The sequence below is a fragment of the Monodelphis domestica genome, chromosome 2 (assembly GCF_027887165.1).
Source record: "Monodelphis domestica isolate mMonDom1 chromosome 2, mMonDom1.pri, whole genome shotgun sequence".
NCBI classification, from domain to species: domain Eukaryota; kingdom Metazoa; phylum Chordata; class Mammalia; order Didelphimorphia; family Didelphidae; genus Monodelphis; species Monodelphis domestica.
Window position 1 is genome coordinate 462607066 of NC_077228.1, and position 18701 is coordinate 462625766.

At 36.9% G+C, this 18701-nt stretch overlaps 1 protein-coding gene across 1 annotated transcript; it reads left to right on the top strand.

Moving 5' to 3' along the window:
- The first annotated feature begins 13828 nt into the window (after positions 1-13828).
- On the top strand, positions 13829-15465 carry LOC100032920 (centrosomal protein of 78 kDa-like). The gene has a single exon (XM_056819119.1). The coding sequence runs from the start codon at positions 14034-14036 to the stop codon at positions 15261-15263; it is 1230 nt and encodes a 409-aa protein (XP_056675097.1). The 5' UTR covers positions 13829-14033; the 3' UTR covers positions 15264-15465.
- The last annotated feature ends 3236 nt before the right edge of the window (positions 15466-18701 follow it).

Sequence of the window (18701 nt, forward strand, 5' to 3'; positions counted from 1 at the left end):
TTTCTTGACACCACAGGGTGATTAGGGGAATTTTTATAATAGGCTTGGGCAATTAGCTAGTACATTTTATGATTAAACTCTGCTTAGTCTCAGCCTTAGGAGAACTTCCTAAATGATTAGAAGCCAGTGAGGGGGCTAAAGTTTGGTGGTGGGTGGGTGTATGGAGGTAGAAGGCAGTAGGGAATGCCATTCATTATCCATTTCTTACCTTCCTCCAACCTCCTTCCCCCAAAAGACCATAAATCAATGACATTTTGTCAGTGTGGGTGATTGGGAAAACATTACACACCTGTGCTCCTGGACTCCAAACACTCCAGATATTACAGAGTAGATCTACAGTGATGGACTCCATTGAACTGGTAGTTTTCAAGTACTTTGATGGATTTTAGACCCCTAGGTATATTTCAAAAGTGTGGCTCATCTTCTATGTGACCCTTGGGTCCATGACCCATGAACTACAGAGGAAAAATCATTAGGGTGGAAGACTGTGGGGGTACTTAGAGATCAGTTTAGGTATCCTTCAGGAAGATTAAAAAAATCTAAAATTTCTGGTATTTCCATAATCTTCCTTTGTGAATTTTACCCACTTCAATTTACAGGATATATATTTCAGGATATTACAGGATATTCAATCATTTGTAAATGATTGAATGCTCAGAATGAAATTTTTTATTTTCTAGAAAAAGAAACAGAAACCCACAGAGATTATGTGATATTAAAAATGCAGATGGAACCATTCTGGAGAGCAATATGGACCCATGTCTCAAGCACCATAAAACTGTACATATCTTTTGACCTAGCAAGACCACTGCTAAGCCTGTATCCCAAAGAAATTAAAAGTAGGTGAAAAGAGCCTACCTGTACAAAAAAAATGATAACAGTTCTTTTTCTGGTGGCAAAAACTGGAAACTGAAGAGATACCCATGAACTACAGAATGGCTGAACAAGTCATGGTATATGCTTATAATGGAATATTAAGAAATAACACACAAAAACCCTGGAAAGACTTATATGAAGCGGTGCAAAGTGAAGTGGACAGAACCAGGAAAGCTTTGTACACAGTGACAACAACAGCGTATATGATGATCAGCTGTGAATGATTTAACTATTATCAAAAAGACGAGGATCCAAGAGACTCATGACAAAAAAGGATATTCATTATCATAGAAAGAACAGACAGAGTCTGGATACAAATTAAAACATACCATTCCTTATTTCCTCCATGAACTTTTCCCTAGTATAAGCAATATATGTTTTGTTTCACAACATGATAAACATAGAAATAGGAATTCTATTATAATGTCTGTCCAATATATATCATATTATCTGCCTTCATGGGGAAGGGTGAGGGATGAGGTGATGGAATGCAAAATATTAGAAGATGAATATTAAAAAATTGTATTGACATGTAAAAAAAAAACACAGGTAGAAAGTGGCAGAGCTGGATTTGAACCTAGGTCCTTTGGCTCCAAATCCAGAGTTCTCCCTTCCCTAACAACCCAGTTTTTACCTATTACAGAGAAAATGAAATATACATATAAAACACACTAAAAATTACAATAAAATGTAATGTTTTTTCATAATACTGATTAATGGAGTAATTACCTTTGCATAATATCCTATTCCAACATCTAACTACAGCATACCATTAAATTTTTTATTAATTATATTTTCCAGGTTATACATTGGTACAATTTTAAAATAATCATTTTCTGATATTTTGCAATTCACATTCTCTTTCTTTTTTCCTCTCTTCTCCCTTTTCTGAGATGACAGGTAATATGATATAGGTTATGCATCTGCTACCATGCAACACATGTTTCCATGTTTGTTATGTTGTAAAAGAAGATACACATTGCTTCAAGAAGAAAAAAAAAACTCATGAAGGATATAAAGTGGAAAAAGGTATACTTCAGTCTACATTCAGACTCCATCAGTATACCCGTAAGGCTACTTTGGAATCCTTGAATCCACGTCAAGAAAAAGCAAGGTTCAGAAGGTCATAGCAAGCTAGTATAGACAAAAGAATCTTGGAGGAAATGAAAGATTAGCTGGTCCTTGAAGAGCTTCTGAAAGATGTGGATGATTTGGGGAGAGCCCTCTCAGCAAGGGGGCTGGGGAAGTCCCAATAAGCACAGTGAGAAATGACCCAGCTAAGTGAGGAGGGTGCAGGCAAGTCATCAGAGATATGGCCATCAAATAGAGACTTTTGGGGAATGTAAGAGCTGCTTATGAAGACTATCACCTAAAAACATAGAGAGGTTGAAATCTATATGATTAAAGATATTGCCTACATTGATGAGTTCATCTCTCACTTGGGAAATAGTGGTTGATAGAGTTGAAGAAGGCATATTAACAAAACAAGTGGCTAGTTTTCTCCTAGCTTTAGTTTCTCACTGATTAGATTAGAGTTCAGAGCTTCTTAACTTAAGGTCTCTGAGTCTTTTTCTGGAAAAAAAAATCTCATATTTTTTCATTATTATTTCAATATTAATAAATTCATTATATTGGTTTCCTTTGTAATCCTATGAATTTTATTTTATTTTTTTAAACCCTTACCTTCTGTCTTGGAATCAATACTGGGTATTGGTTCCAAGGCAGAACAGTGGTAAAGACTAGGCAATGAGGTTTAAGTGACTTGCCCAGGGTCACACAACTATGAATTTTACTTTATGCATTTAAAATCTTATTCCAAGAAGGGGTTCAAAAGCTTCATTAGATTGTCATGACACTTCCATGTCAACAAAATAGTTATAAATCCTTGCAATATATGTTATGTGATGACCCTTCCAGATTATAAATATAATTTATATATCTCTAAAAATTCTTGATTTAGCATTTGCATGGAGAAACGTTAACTAAGAGGCCAAGATAAAGGGACCATAGAATCATAGATTTATATTTAGAAGGGACTTAAAAAAATCAGCGAGTCTTTCCCATCATTTTACAATTGAAGAAACTAATTGTCAGGTAGTTATTTATATGTTGTGTTATATGTTCTAGGCACTATGCTAAGCTCTGGGGGTGCCAAAAGAAACAAAAGACAGTCCCTGCCTCCAAGGAGTTCATAATTTAATGGGGGAGACAACAAGCAAATATATTTTGTAGAGTCAAACTATTTAGAGAAGAAATAGGAAATTAAGAAAGTGAAGGCATTAGAATGAAGAGGAATAGGGAAAATCTTCCTGTAGAAGACAGGATTTTATCTGGGGTATAAGGAAGCTGGGAGAGTTAGTAGGTGGAGATGAGGAGAATGTTCCAGGCAGGAGAGACAACCAGAGGAAAGACCTGGGGCCAAGAGATGGAGTGCCTTGTTTGTGAACAGTAAGGAGGCTACTGTCCCTGTGTAAGTGTCCAGAGTAAGAAGACTGGAAAGAAAGGAGGGAGATTATAAAGAGCTTTGAATGTCAAAAAAATGGATTTTATATTCGATCATGTAGGCAATAGGAGCCACTGGAGTTTGAGTAGGAGTGGGCATGACGTGGTTAGACTTGTGCATTAGGAAAATCGCTTTGGTGGCTGAATAGAAGAAGAATTAGAGTGGGGAAAGACTCAAGGCAGATGGACTCACTAGCAGGCTATTGTGATAGTCCAGATGTGAAAAGATGACCATCTGTATCGGGGTGATGGTAATGTCTGAGGAGAGAAGGGAGAATATTTGAGAAATGCCAGGAAAGTGAAATCAACAGACATTGGGTTTTGGGGGGAGAGGGGATGGTGAGAGATAGTGAGACACTGAGAATCATACCTAGGTTGTAAGCCTGAAGGACTGGGGGGATAGTGTTGCCCTCTACAATCACAGGGAAGAAAGAACACAGGGAAAGATTTAGGGGGAAAGCTAATGAGTTTTTAGTCTTGGACATGTTGAATTTAAGATGTCTTTTGAAAAATAAATAAAGCACTCTCCCCCCTCCCCATATTATCTTTATATGTCAAAAAGATTCTGGGCAAGAATACACTCAGGTTTTAAAAAAAAGATGTTTCTTGGACATCAAATTTGACATGTTTAAAATGTTTAAAAATTTTTATATTTAATATTTAATTTTTTCATTTTATTTAAATTAAAATAATAAATAAAATAAAATAAAATAAATGCTAAAAATGTTGATTGGAGGTCATCAGAGAGTCAGGACAGGATAGGTAGATTTGAGAATCATCAACACAGAGACAGTAATTAAATCCATTTGTACTGATGAGATCAAGTGAAGCCACATGGAGTGAAAAGAGAAGAGGACACAGGCTAGAACCATGAGGACTTCTATGGAAGAAGGGTGTGATTTGGAGGAAGATTCCATAAAGGAGACTGAGAAGGAAGTCAGATAAGTGGGTGGAGAACCAGGAGAGAGTGGTGTCCTCAAAACCTAGAAAGAAGAGAACATTAAGGGGGTGATCATCAGTGTCAAAGACTGAAGAGAGATCAAAGAGAATGAGGATTGAGAAAAGGTTATTAGATTTGACAATAAGATCATCAGTAATGTTGGAGAGGGAAGTTTTGGTGGAAAGATGACATAGGAATAGAAGTTAAGTGACTTGCCCAAGGCCACATAGATTATTGTGTCTGAGTCTTAGAAGACCTGAGTTCAACTCCAGAAGAAGACATTTACTAGTTGTATAAGCTTACTCAAGTAACTTCTGTTTACACCAGTTTCTTCAACTATAAAATAACAATAGTATCTAGCTTCTAGGGTTGTTCTGAGGATCAAATGAAATATTTGTAAAGTGTTTGACACATGCTAGGTGCTATATAAATGCTAGTTATTATCATAACACTGTAACTTCCATATATTCTTTTCCATAAACTAGATTTTTTCAGTTTTTTCCAGTTTTTCATTTTTTTAAGAGATAACTCCCAAAGAAGCAGATACCTAGAACTTACTGATGCTTAGTCATAGAGACAGAGAACCTTTAGTTAATTTTGTTCTCATAGGACCTCTTCTCATCTTGCCCACAAAATAGCCTAGTTCTGAGTGATCCTTTCTTTCCCCCCTTTCTATTGATCAGATTCCTGGGAACTTTCTTCTATTTTTTTCCTTTGAGGATTAAAAAAAGGGGATACAATGAAAAAACCCCACTATCTCTGGAATCCAAGGACCTGGGTTCCAATCCCACCTCAGACATGTATGAATTTGACCAAGTCACAAACCTCCTTCAATTTTAGTTTTCTCAAATGCAAAACCAGGGGCTAGATGTTTAGATCATCTCTGAGGTTGATCTCTTCCAGCTGTAGAAGATAATAGTTGGAATAAAACAAAATTTAGTTGAAGAGCTTCTTCACTTCATCTGGTTGGACAGAGTTTTACATCATCCTCTTTTCCCAAATGAGTTCAAAGTAATGACGTTATTATCCTTTAGACCCCCTCTGGTGGAAGGGACTATAAGAGTCATTTCATCCAGTCCCCAAAAACCCCTGGCTCCCCCCCCCCTCCACCTGCATTTTACATTAGAAGAAATTAAAGCAAGAGCAGTTGTGTAGCACAGTAGATAGAGCACCAGGTCTGGAGCTAGGAGGACCTGGGTTCAGATCTGTCCACTTCTGAGCTTTGCGACCCTGGGCAAATCACTTACTCCAACTGCCTAGTCCTTACCATTCTTCTGCCTTAAAATCAATATTAATTCTAAGACAGAAAGTAAGTTTTTTTTTTTAAGAAGAAACTGAAGCACAAGGAGGTTATGAACATGTCAGAGGTCAGATTTGAACCCGGAGTGCTTTTTCCATATTGATTCCCCTGGTGACCTGATTTATTTCTAAGCCTCTTTCTTTAGGGACCATGTAAAAAGGGCAACAGATCCTTGTGAAAATACATACAATACAAATACAAAGAGAAACAATACATGTTTGCTGAGTTGAATTAAACTGCACTGCTAGAGATGGAGAAAAAGATGCAAATTTAGCTCCAGTTATTTGTTCTCAGATTTAGTTCTCTCTGAAGTTAGAATTTCAAGGTGGAACCCTCAGGTGGCAGATGCAAAAAAAGTACTGAAGAGCATCACATCGCCAAGTTTGCTGAGGTTAATATCTACAGCTTTGACGGCTCCATTGAATATAATCTGGGGTAAAGTGGGAAAAAGTTAATGAATAGCCTTGTTGGCTATAACATTGATTTCTTTAGCAAATATTAGTTTGAGAGTCCCATGTGTGAAACTGACATGGAGTGTCATAGTCCATTTGCCCTTGTTGAGTGTTGAGATATATTCAGTTTCAGCATCAGAATATTTCCTGTCTTTCACATTTAGCAGTTTCAGTTCAGATGCATTTCAGTGTGACACTGAGTAAAACGACACTTAAAAGGATGATTTTATTTTTATATCTATATTTTACTTTTTCCTCAGTTACATGTAAAAAGTGTTTAATCTTTGATTTTTTAAAATTTTTTAGCAAATTCTCTCCCTTCTTCCTCTTCTTTCTTTCCTCCTGAGATGGCAAGCAATATGATAAAGGTTTTACACGTGCAATGTGAAACATTTTTCCATCTTTGTCATTTTGTGGAAGAAAACTCAAACAAGCACAAAAAAAGAAAGGGAAATATATTATGTTTTGGTCTATATTCAGACTTCATCAGTTCTTTCTCTGAAGGCATTTTTCATCATGAGTCCTTGAGATCATTGCATTGCTAAGAATAGCTAGGCCATTCAAAATCGTTCATACACAATTGCAGGTTCTGTGCACAATGTTCTTGTTCTGCTCACTTCACTTTGCATCGGTTCATGTAGATCTTTCCATGTTTTTCTGAAATCATTCTTCTCAAAAAGTATGATTTTGATGTGTACCTTTAATATAAGCCTCTCTCTCTTTCTCTTTTTAGAAATTAGAATATTTCTTGGTATTGCAATCAGGATTGGTCCAGAAGATTTTGAGTGTCATATTACTGGAAGGACATTGATAAATTGGAGAATGTCAAGAAGAATGTGATAGGAATTGGAGACCATATACTATGTGAAGATTGGTTGAAGGAACTCTGGTTATTCAGCCTTTGTTTAGAAGAATATGGTAACTGCCTTCAATTATTTAAAGGCTACCATGTGGAAGAAACATTTGGTTTTTCTCTGCTTGGTCCCTAAGAGCAGAATTAGGTGGAATGGGAACATGTGGTAAGGAAGCCAATTTCTTTTATAAATGAAGAAATGCTTTCTAACAAATAAAGCAAACCAAAATTAGATTAGCCTATCTGGGTAACTCACTGGTTTACCCTTATTTTTATGTCTTCAGAAGGAAGGTCTATTGGTCATGTCGTAGAAGGGAATTTCTTTATAGGTATAGTTTAGAATAAATGGTCTCTGAGTATAACTCCATCTCTAATATCCTACAATTCTAGACTCTTTGCACACACGAAAGGATTGCCAATATATTTTCTCTGGAATAGAGAGAAGACCCTTCTTTCTTCATTTGTAATGTTTAAAGAAAAAGAATAGCCAAAGAACAAGCTAGTATCTCTCAGAATAGCAGATATCAATTCTTTTTTGGTCTCCAGACCAAAAATTATTCTCTTCAAATTATTGTCTTAATAGCCAAAACCCCTTTTTAAAAGGATATTTAATATTTCCAATTACATGTAATAGCAATTTTAAAATTTATGAAGTTAGAAGATCCAAACTGTTGCCTTCCTTCTCCTTCCTCCACTTTGCAGACAGGAAGCAATTTTTTATCTGGGTTATACATGTATTATAATGCAACACATATTTCCATATTGTTCATTGTTGAAAGAGATTACTCCTATAAAACTGAAACATAAATAAGCTAAGCGAAGACTAGTCCACTTTGATCTGCTTTCTGACGCCAATAGTTTTTTTCTCTGGACATGGATAGCATTCTTTATCCTAAATTGTTCAAACTTGCCCTGATTCATTGTATTGCTGAGAGTATCTAAGTCTAATTGAAGACTCTTAAAAATTATAGAGCACCCCAAAGAAATTTGTGTTTATGAGTTATCCATCACTATTTCTCATTTTAGTGATTAAAATGGATAAATTTTAAATATGTTATTTGAAACATGACAAAATAATATTATTATGAGAAATAACTAATCATTACTGCTCAATCACGTGAAATTCTTCATGACTCCATAGACCATGGCTATAAATGGAGTTTTCTTGGCAAGGATAGTTGAGTAGTTTATTGTTTTCTTCTCCAGTGGATCCTTTTGCCAGACAATCAGAGGTTAAATAACTTGCCCAGGGTCACATAGCTAGAAAGTATCTGGGGCTGATTTGAACTAAGGTCTTCCTGACTGCAGGTCCAGTATTCTATCCACTGAATTACTCAGCTATCTTCTAGACATACAGAAGTTAAGTGACTTGCCCAAGGTCACCAGTCTGAGGTAATATTTGAACTCAGGTCTTCTTGACTTCAGAACAAGTACTCTTCATCACTGAGTCACAGCTGCCTCAAAACTAACTAGCTATCTTCTGCAAAAAGAATAAGAATAACATTGTTTTACTTTAATTTTTTTTTCAAATATCTTTAATTTTTACTTAATAGAAGACAGCTGAATTCACATATTTGGTATTGTGATATGTGATGGTGTTTTGGTTGAAATATTATCACACACAAATAGGTAGAAAAAGGAGGAATATTTTAAGAGGCAAGTAATATCTTAATATATTATTAAAATAGTTTTGATCTTGTAGATGTCTTAAAAGAATCTCATTGCCTCTCCAGGGTCCTGAGCCCAGATTTTGAGAACCACAGATCAAGGATTAGGTGACTTTTAGCAGAAGGACCTTCTGGGTATATTCACAATTAAGCTGGTCTGTCTATGAGTCACCATCAATCTAAAATTTCTGTCTGGATCCCATTCTGTTCTGTATCCTGAACAAATTTGCTTCCTTTCTTCTCCTTTTATATTTAATGATTTGCAAAGTTTTATATCTTTTAAACAGCCTCAGTTATCACCACCCTCACCAATTCTTTTTTTTTTTATCATTTCTTTCTTTATTGTGAATTCTCCTTTATCACTTAAGAATCTTTATTAATGTTTTATTTTTTGTCACTTGGATGTAAAAACAGTTGTGGGCATTTGTTAACAGTTTGAATTCTCTATTCTCTCCCTTTCTTCCCTTCACCCTCTTTTACATGATAAGCAGTTTGCTATTCTTATCAATTCTTGAAACAGCTTACAGATTTAGTGATCTGTTAGATGAAAGGGTGACCTTGGGACCAAGAAGGTTCAAGTTTTGCTTCTGACAAACACTGGCTGCATGATCCTGGAAAAGACCCTTAACTTCTCAATGTCCCAGGTAACTTTGGAAGACTATAAATGACAGAGAAGCCATGAATATAACTCAGCAAAGGAAGCTTCTTCATTGGGAGTTACCTATCCTCATGAAATCACAGGTCTGATTTTTTAAAATTGTGAGAAGAATCATATCATCATAGATTTGAAGGTGAAACACCATAGAGACTATCTTTACCAATTCTCTCTTAGAAATTAAGAAACTGAGGCCCAGGGGAATGGAGCCAAGATGGTGGAGAAGGTATATAGACCCATCAAATCTCTACCCAATATCCTCTAGAAGACAATGATATAATGCTTCAAAATGAATTCTGGAGAAGCATAACCAATGAAAAATGAAATGAAATAAATTTTCATCCCAAAATAGTTTAGAAGGCTGGCACAAAAAAATCTAGTGCACCAGGGTAGAAGTGGAATTGAAAGCAGCATTCCAAGGCAAGAATTACAGTAAAGCAATAGGTCATGGTGGCAGCTAAATCAGCAACAGAGGATTCCAAAGCTCTCAGTCATAGAGCATAGAGAGGGTTGGACAACTGCTCAGAAGGAGATTAAAGGGGACCCTTTGATGACTCTAGGTGCAAGATTCTTGTTGCATTGCCCATATAGAGAACCAAGTCATAGTCTGGCGGCATGGTCTCAGAGTGAGGAAGAGCACTACTACACATTCTTGTAGCCACAGGGGAATAGAGGATCCTGGCCATAATTCCAATACACTTGAGGTTATTCACAGATAAGGGCACAGGCTGTGGAAGTATTAAACATAACTCTCCTTAGATCATTAGAATTTGAAAGAACTAAAAATGCATAGATCCCCAGAGCTAGCTCTGAAGTCAGCTACATAAAGAACTGGAGGCATAGAATGGTGTTCCCTTCACCACAGTTACAGAGTCCAGCATTAACAGGTTTTTTTTTTTTAATTAAGAGAAAAGAAAGAGGCTAGAAAATGAGCAAACTAGAAAAAACAAACTCAACACATTAAGTTATTTTGGTAACAAAGTAGACTCAGACTCAGAAGACAACAAAGTCAGTACTACTGCATACAAAGCCATCAAGAAAAATATAAATTGCTGCAAATCTGAAAAAGAAGTAATGCAGGAGCTAAAAAGATTTTAAAAATCAAATAAGAGAGGTAGAAGAAAAATTGGGAAAAGCAATGAAAGTGAAACAGGAAAATAATGAAAAAAAGAGTCAATAGCTTAGTAAAGGAGGCACCAAAAATACTGAAGGAATTAGTATCTTAAAAAAATAAATCAATTAGTAAAAGAGGCATAAAAATGCAATGAAAAGAAGACTTTCTTAAAATGTAGAATTGACCAAATGGTACAAGATTATAAAAAAAACTCTGAAGAAAACAATTTCTTAAAGGCTAAATTGTGGAAAAAGAAATACAAAAATTCATTTAAGAAAATAATTCTTTAAAAAGTAGAATTGGCCAAATGGAAAAGGAAGCACAAAGTTCACTCAAGAAAATAATTTCTTGAAAATTAAAATTGGGCAAGTAGCAGCTAATGACTCTGGCATTAAGAAACAACCAAACAGTTAAAAGAATTAAAAAAGAAAAGAAAACATGGACTATCTCACTAGAAAAAAAAACAAACAACTGACCTGGGAAATAAATCCAGGAGAGCTAATCTAAGAATTATTGGATTACCTGAAAGCTGTGATTAAAGAAAAAGCTTAGACATCATCTTTCAAGAAATTATTAAGGAAAACTGCCCTGATGTTCTAGAACAAAAGAGTAAAATAGAAATGGAAAGAATCAACTAATAACCTCCTAAAAGAGATCCCAAAAATATAACTTTCAAGAATATTAGAGCCGAGTAATCAAGGAGAAACTATTTCAAGCAGCCAAAAAGAAACAATTCAAACATTATGGAGTCATAGTCAGGATAACACAAGATTTAACAGCTTCTACCTTAAAGGTTTGGAGGACTTGGAATATGATATTCCAGAGGGCAAAAGAACTAGAACTTCAACCAACTGAGCATAATCCTTCAGGGGAAAAAATAAGTATTTAATGAACTAGAGGATTTTCAAACATTCCTGATGAAAAGATAAGAATTGAATGGAATATTTGACTCTCAAATACAAGAATCAAGAATTTAAAAAAGGCAAATGGGAAAGGGAAATCAAGACATTCAATAAGGTTAAACTGTTTACATATCTATGTGAGAAGATGATTCTTGTAACTCCTAAGAACTTTATCATAATTAGGGCAGTTAGAAAAGGTGTATTCATAAAAGGCAAAAGTGTGAGTTGAATTATGATGGAATGACAGAAAATTAAATTAAATAATATTAAGCATGAGAAAGAGGAATGCATTTGGAGAAGGGGAAAAGGGAAAATAGAATCAGATAAATTATCTCCATGAAAGAGCTTTTACAGTGGAGAAGAGGGGGAAAAGGATACAAGTCATTCCCCAAATGATAAATGGAAAAAGGAAATGAACAGGCAGTTCTCAGACAAAGATCTCAGACAAAATTAAAGATCTCTACAATCATGCAACAAAAATGTTCTAAATCACTACTAAGTAGAGAAATACCAACTAAACAACTCTGAGGTACCACCTTATACCTATCAGATTGGCTATTATGACAGAAAAAGAAAATGATGAAACTTGAGTGGGAAAATTGAGACACTAATGCACTGCTGGGAGACTTGTGAACTGATTCAATCCTTCTGGAAAACAACTTGGACCTATACCCAAAGAGCTATAAAACAGTATATACCCTTTGACATAACAATACCATTACTAGGTTTGAATCCTAAAGACATAAAAAATAAAGGGGGAAGGACCTAAATATTTAAACCAGGTCTTATTGTGGGGGTGAAAGAATTGGAAAGGGAGTGGATACCCTCACAATTGGATAATGGCAGAGTAAGTTATAGTATATTATTTCAATGAAATAATATTGTGCTATATGAAATGATGAGGAAGAGCTCAGAAAAATCTGGAAAGACTTACATGAACTGAAGCATAGTGAAATGAGCAGAGCCAGGAAAACATTATATACAATGATAGAAATACTGTATAATGAACATTATTCTCAGCAACACAATGATACAAAACAAAGCCAAAGGACTCATGATGAAAAATGATATTCGCTTCCAAAGAAGGAACTGATGGAGTCTGAATCCAGACTAAACTTTTTTTTACTTTCTTGATTTTTCTCCTTCCACAAAATAATTAATATGGAGAAATTTTTCACATGATTTTGCTTGTAAAATCTAGGAGAATGCTTACCATCTGGGGAGTGGGGAGATTAAGGGAGAGAATATGAGATTCAAAAATCTTTTTAAAATGTTGGAAACTTTTTACATGTAATTGGGGGAAAAATAAAAAATTTTAAAAATAAAAAAGAAATTGAGGTCCATAGAAATTAAATGACTTGCCCAAAGCCATTTTATGTGGTAGAGCTGAGGTTTGAAGTCAGGTTGTCTGATTCCAGATCCTGGTACTCTTTATACCTCTCCCATATGCCTGGAACTGTCTGTATGTGTTGGGGGTGGGGCCCAAGCCAGCATTACACTCAGTAGAACAGATACCTTTTAGCAACATAATAGTATCCCAGAGAAGAAAACTGTATTTAAAAAGTTCCTTCAGAGGCTTAAGTGAGGCAGCTTCATACTACATAGAGAGCTGATTTCAATTCAGGAAGACCTGGTTTCAAATCTTACTTCTGTCACATGATGCCTTTGTGACCTTGGACAAGTCATACCACCTTTCACTACTCTAGACAGTTCTCTAAGATTATAAATTGAAGGTAAGATGACAACCTAAGTTGGTAGAAGGACTTTCATTCCTCAGAAGTTCCCTCATACCAATGAATGAAGCATCTAAGTGACTGCTTGGGTAAATGTGGGGTCAGGTAGACCTACATTCAAACTCTGTCTCAGACATCTATTGGCTGGATGATCCTGGAAAAGTCACCTCTCTGTGCCTCAGTTTCCTCATCTATCAAAATCAAATAGGGAGATTAGATTTGATGGCCTCAACCTCTGGGAGCACTGGACCGGAGTCAGGAAGACCTGGGTTCAAATCCAGACTCAAACCCTTATTAGTTGTGTGACACTGGGCAAGTCACTGAATCCCCTTTGCCTCCGTTTCCTAATCTATAAAATGAGCTGGAGAAGGAAATGGCAAACCACTTCAGTATCTTTGCTAGGAAAACACCAAATGAGGTCATGAAAAGTTAGACAGGACTAAACAACCACCAAGTTTCTTTTAACTTTACATCTTATAAAATCACATGTCCTAATTGTAGATTTAAATATAGAAAAGTCCTCAAGAATTCACCTAGCCCAAATTTTTAGCCCTTTAAAATAAATCCACAGCTGCCAGGTAATTTATGGAGTTGTCTGGAGATTAAGTGACTTGCCCAGAGACATACAGCCAGTCCTTGACAGAGGTGGGATTTGAATTCATCTTCCTCACTCCACAGCTGCTCTTTTTATGCACTACACTTTGCTGCCTAAAGTCTCTGCCCTCTCGGTTGACAGTTAAGGAAAAAAGAGGTCCCAAGAATGGAAACGTTTGGACGTCGGAGAATTCCATTCTCTTAGCCAATAGAAGAAGGGCGAGGACAAGTGTAACCAGGGTCTTGGAATCCAGGAGCGGGGCCACACCCCTCCCTAACGAAAAGAGAAACCCTGCTCTGGGAGGGTCTGCGGGATGGACAATGAGGCTGCAGCCATCTGAGGCAGAAAATCAGGCGACACGGCAGGTCTGGGTGGACTGAGATAGATGTGTCTCGGACTGACTTGCCTGAGCAGGGGTGGAGGAGTTCGTATCGATGTCAAGAAATGACCAACACACAGCCCCGCAAAGAGATCTCCTCAGATTTCCTTTCTCAATATGAGCACATCTGCGCGCTCCAGGGTTTGGTGCCTCTCCCCGCCGTGAGGACCAGTCTGAAGATGGGGACGCTGGGCTTCAATGCGGATCGTCTCCGCCTACTGGACTGGGTGCCTTTGCTGAGTGCCCTGAGGATCAACAAAACTCTGCCCTGCGTTTCAATCAGGAGCACGTTTCAGCCATCTTTGCAAGACACTGTGGCTGAGAAGCATAAATCCTACGCGAGAAGGCGCATCCCTGCCGTCACGACTAAAGAAGTGACTATCCAGTTGTGTAAAGCTATTAAAGGATGCTTGACCATATCTACCGCTCTGACCAACCTTGAGTTTCAGGGAATCCTTTTAAGAGGGCGAGATATAATGTTCTTAGCAAAGGGATTGAATAAATCAACATCCCTGACACACCTCTCTCTGGCGTTTTGTCCAATTGGAGATGTAGGTTTAGACATTCTCTGTCAAAATATAAAGAGCCTAACTACCCTTAAGACTGTAAACTTCACTGCGTGCAATCTTACTTGGCGGGCAGCAAAACATATGTCCGGCGTCTTAAAATACCAGGCAATCAAAAGGCATGAGGAAGTTTGGACTGCCAATCTTCGCAACAGGAATCCCGATCTGGAGGGCATGGGTGGCTTGAAGAGAGTTACTTTCAATTCCAACCCGCTTGTAGGCGATCAAGGTGCACATGCTTTTGCAGACTCCATTTGTGACAATTTGTGGCTGAGAGCCCTCGACCTGCAGCTGTGTGGAATTAGCAGTGGGGGTGCTAAAGCTTTACTAGATAGTCTGGAATCCAATTCAACTATGGTGATTCTGGATATAAGAAAAAATCCACTCGTTGACCATACTTTGACGAGAGCAATTATCGAAAAACTTATCCATAATGGAAAGAGTACAAAATCAGAATATAAGTGGTTAAGTTCTTCCTCCTTAAAGGACTTTTTTCGAAGCAAACAGAAAAGAAGAACTATAATTCTGGGAAGTGGCCGAAAAGGAAAAGCTACTATAAGAATTGGCATACCATCCAAGAAATCCGTAGTGACTGGAAGAAGATATGTACCATCGAAAGAATTTTTTGCCCCAGATCCATTACCATCAGGTGTACCTTGGCGTACAGCAGAACGGGCAAAGAGGTACAGGAGCTTCCCACTGATCAAAAGCAGAGATATACCTTGTTAATGAAATGCTAAGTTGTGTCTACTTTTCAAGTAAAGGAAAACCTAAAGGGCAAGACATTCATTTGAAAGAAGGAAATGAGAAAGTATAGCTCAAAGGAAATAACTCACATCTTGTCTTAAACACGTATTTTGTAAAAACAAGGAAAGCTATGCTGCCCTTATGAGAATCATTGAAACTACATTAAATGGAATATTCAAATCTGTATTGCTGAAGTGGAAATTCATCCCCATTATAATTGCCTCTAATAATTTAGATAATATTTGCTAGTTTGCAAGGAAGTCCCCCCAAATGTATGACTTAAGTGCATATCCTTTTTTATTTAGTTTAAAAAAAAAGAAGAAAAATAGTTTTGTTTTTTCTCTTACGGCCTACCAGGAAAGTCTTATTAGATATGTAAATTCCCAGTGATTATCAGGTGATCAAATAAGAATTTGCTATTTTTGAAATGCTAAGCATTGGATTCTGAATGTAACTGCACCCCAAAGAGGGGACAACCTGGTCCACTTAATAATGCATAAGTATGCATTTATAGTTCTGAGTACTATCATTCTTCCAGCTATGATATTTCCCTCACTCATAGTCTTGATGCATGTGGATCTCTAAGTACATTTTAAAGTAGAACAACAACGAGATGATACACTCCACAAAATTCATGAAGAGGAAATAGACATATTTCGGCATGGGAGAATATTTATGCATTATTTAACAGCAATAATGTTTGAATTCATACATTATGCAAATGCAGTTATAATCAGGAAAATGAAAGAACTTGGACTGCTTGCTGCAACATCTTTAAATCCACCATTAGGTACCTATCTATGCATAACATTTAGTACCTCACAGTGCTCCTCAGTGGTATGATGTGTCATTTGAAGGGAAAAGTTATCAGAGATTAACAGGGTATGGAATGAAAAGGTGATGAGCCTCCTGATTTGCTATCTTGAAGCTGACTTTTATACCCCCCCCCAATAGTCAGAGGATCATAGATTTAGAGCTGGAAGGGACCTCGGAGGCCATTAAGTCCACCACTTTCATTTTATATGTGTGAACATAGTTCTGACTCCAAAGCCTTTGCTAGTTCTAGGGCCTTTGATGCTAATTAGGATAAAAATAAATTCAATTTTTAAGTAGGTCATACTTTGATTTTGTTAACTTCTTTAGGGTCCAATGCTAAACTCCCCCTCTCCCATCACTGACTTTGGCTTTTTCTTACCCACTTGCTCTTTTCTTTGGCAAATCCATCCACTCCTAGAGTTCTGGCCATTATCTCTAGGGAGATGATTCTCAGATCTTGTAGATCTGCCCTCCCTTCTGAGATACATGGAAACATTTCCAAATTTTTGTCTGACATTTAGAACTTTGTGATTTGCTAGTATTACCAACTCGGGTCTAAAAAACAGACCCTCTCTGCACCCCCACTTGCACCTCCCATCTCCATCACTTTCCTGTTCTATAATTCTATCTACTGGACTTGACTTATCCAACTGGGTTGACAATTCCTATGAAGTCATCCTTTGAAATGGCTTTCTCATTATTTCTTCTTTCTATTCTTATGGACAGTTATTATTTCTGGTGGCACAGTGGATAGAGTGAAGACCTTACTACAAATCCAGCCTCACACACTTAATAGCTGCGGATCCTTGGGCAAATCCTTTAACCTGTTTGCCTCAGTTTCTTCAACTGTAAAATGTGGGTAATAATGCCACCTACTTCCCAGGCTGAAATGAGAGAATATTTGTCAAACCCTTATCACAATGCCTGGCACATAGTAGGCATTATATAAATGCTAGTTGTTCTTCCAAAATAAAGTGGAAAAAACACTAGCTGTAGAATCAAAGAATTTGAGTTCAAGTTCTTCCTCTGAACCATACTGTTTGCCTTCAGACAAATAATTTAATCTCATTTCATTTTCCTCATCTCTAAAATGGGAGGATTGGGTGAGATAGCCTTTAAAGGCTCTTCCAGGTCTGTATCTAAGAAACCATGATGAGTTTTACTAAAAACAATGCTTCCTCCAAAGTACTTCAACAGAACTTAATTTATTCAAATGTCACTCAGTATATGCCACCTTGCATTGGTAGCTAGATACATGTATGTCCTATCTTCTCTCTGTTCAATTGTTTTCTTTATGAGAGCAGAGGGTAGGACATGTTTATTTTTGTAATTCCTATAGTGCTTTACTCCAACGCCTTACACATACTAGATAGTCAGAATTATTTGAACATCCAAATGGAAGAATGAATTTGAAGTCGAAGATATTCTACCAGTAGTATAATTGTGTTAGGATGAATAGTATGGCTTCACTCTGTCCTACCCTATAGGGAGGAGTATATTTGAAAATATAGTTTTAAGATGTAATTCAGAAGGTTACAAGGATGATGTTGGATAAGAATAGGGAAGCTATTCTAAGTGTATTGACTTGTGCGGAAAAAGGAAAATCTTAGCTGGCGAAAGATAAAATAGATTAGCCTGAAGAAAATGGCAGGTTTGCACAAGATGGCAAAAAGGAGAGCAGGTAGGTTAGGAGAGGTCAGATACCCTAAGGCACTGATGGTGAATGTGTTAGAGACTGAGTACTCAAACTGTAACCCCATGCCACATGAGATCTTCCTGTCTTACCCCAGATAGGGGATAGAGAAAGTGCTCCCATTGGGCTGCTGGGTAGAGGGGTGGGTGATGGGAGAAAGTCCTCAGATGTGCATGGAGAGGAGGAAGGAGCATTCTCCTCTGGCATGCATGCCATAGGTCTTGATTTTATAGTTATTGGGTTTGATTTGATGATTTGATTTGATTATGTGAAACCATTATAAGAATTTCAAGATGGAAGTGACTTGGAAAAGTGACTTGATTCTATGATCAAGGGATTAATTTAATGTGGAAGAGTATTTGAAAAAGTTGGCAAAATGGCACTCAATAAAAATTATTTTCATTGCTGTCAAAATAGGTTAATGGTCTGGACAGAGAATAACCTGGAGGACAATTAACTAATAACAACTAACTACTTTCAGTTTACAAAGACATATATCATGTGAATACAAAAGAAGCTTCCTTAACCTGGGATAACTTACAGTTAGTTGATGCTAAGTGATGTGAAAGACCCTGGGAAAAAGACTTTGTTGGTAGGAGAGAGACAGTCAGATAGAGAGACAGGCGTCTGCACAGAATAGAGCAATGATAATTTGAACTACTTTGAAAGTGACTACAAGTGGAAAGTAGAAATGTTTAAGAGGTCAAAGGTAACAATAAGGAAAGGTCTTCTTAGTATGCAGGGTTAATGCGGTGTGGGAGACTAAATGCTAGACTTTGAGTTGAGAAAATTTGGATTTGACTCTTGTCTCAAGACACCCATTGTGTGACACTGGGCAAGACATCCTCTTTGGGTCTCAGTTTTCTCATTTGTATAATGAAAGAGGTGTACTCACTGGCCTTCAATGATGA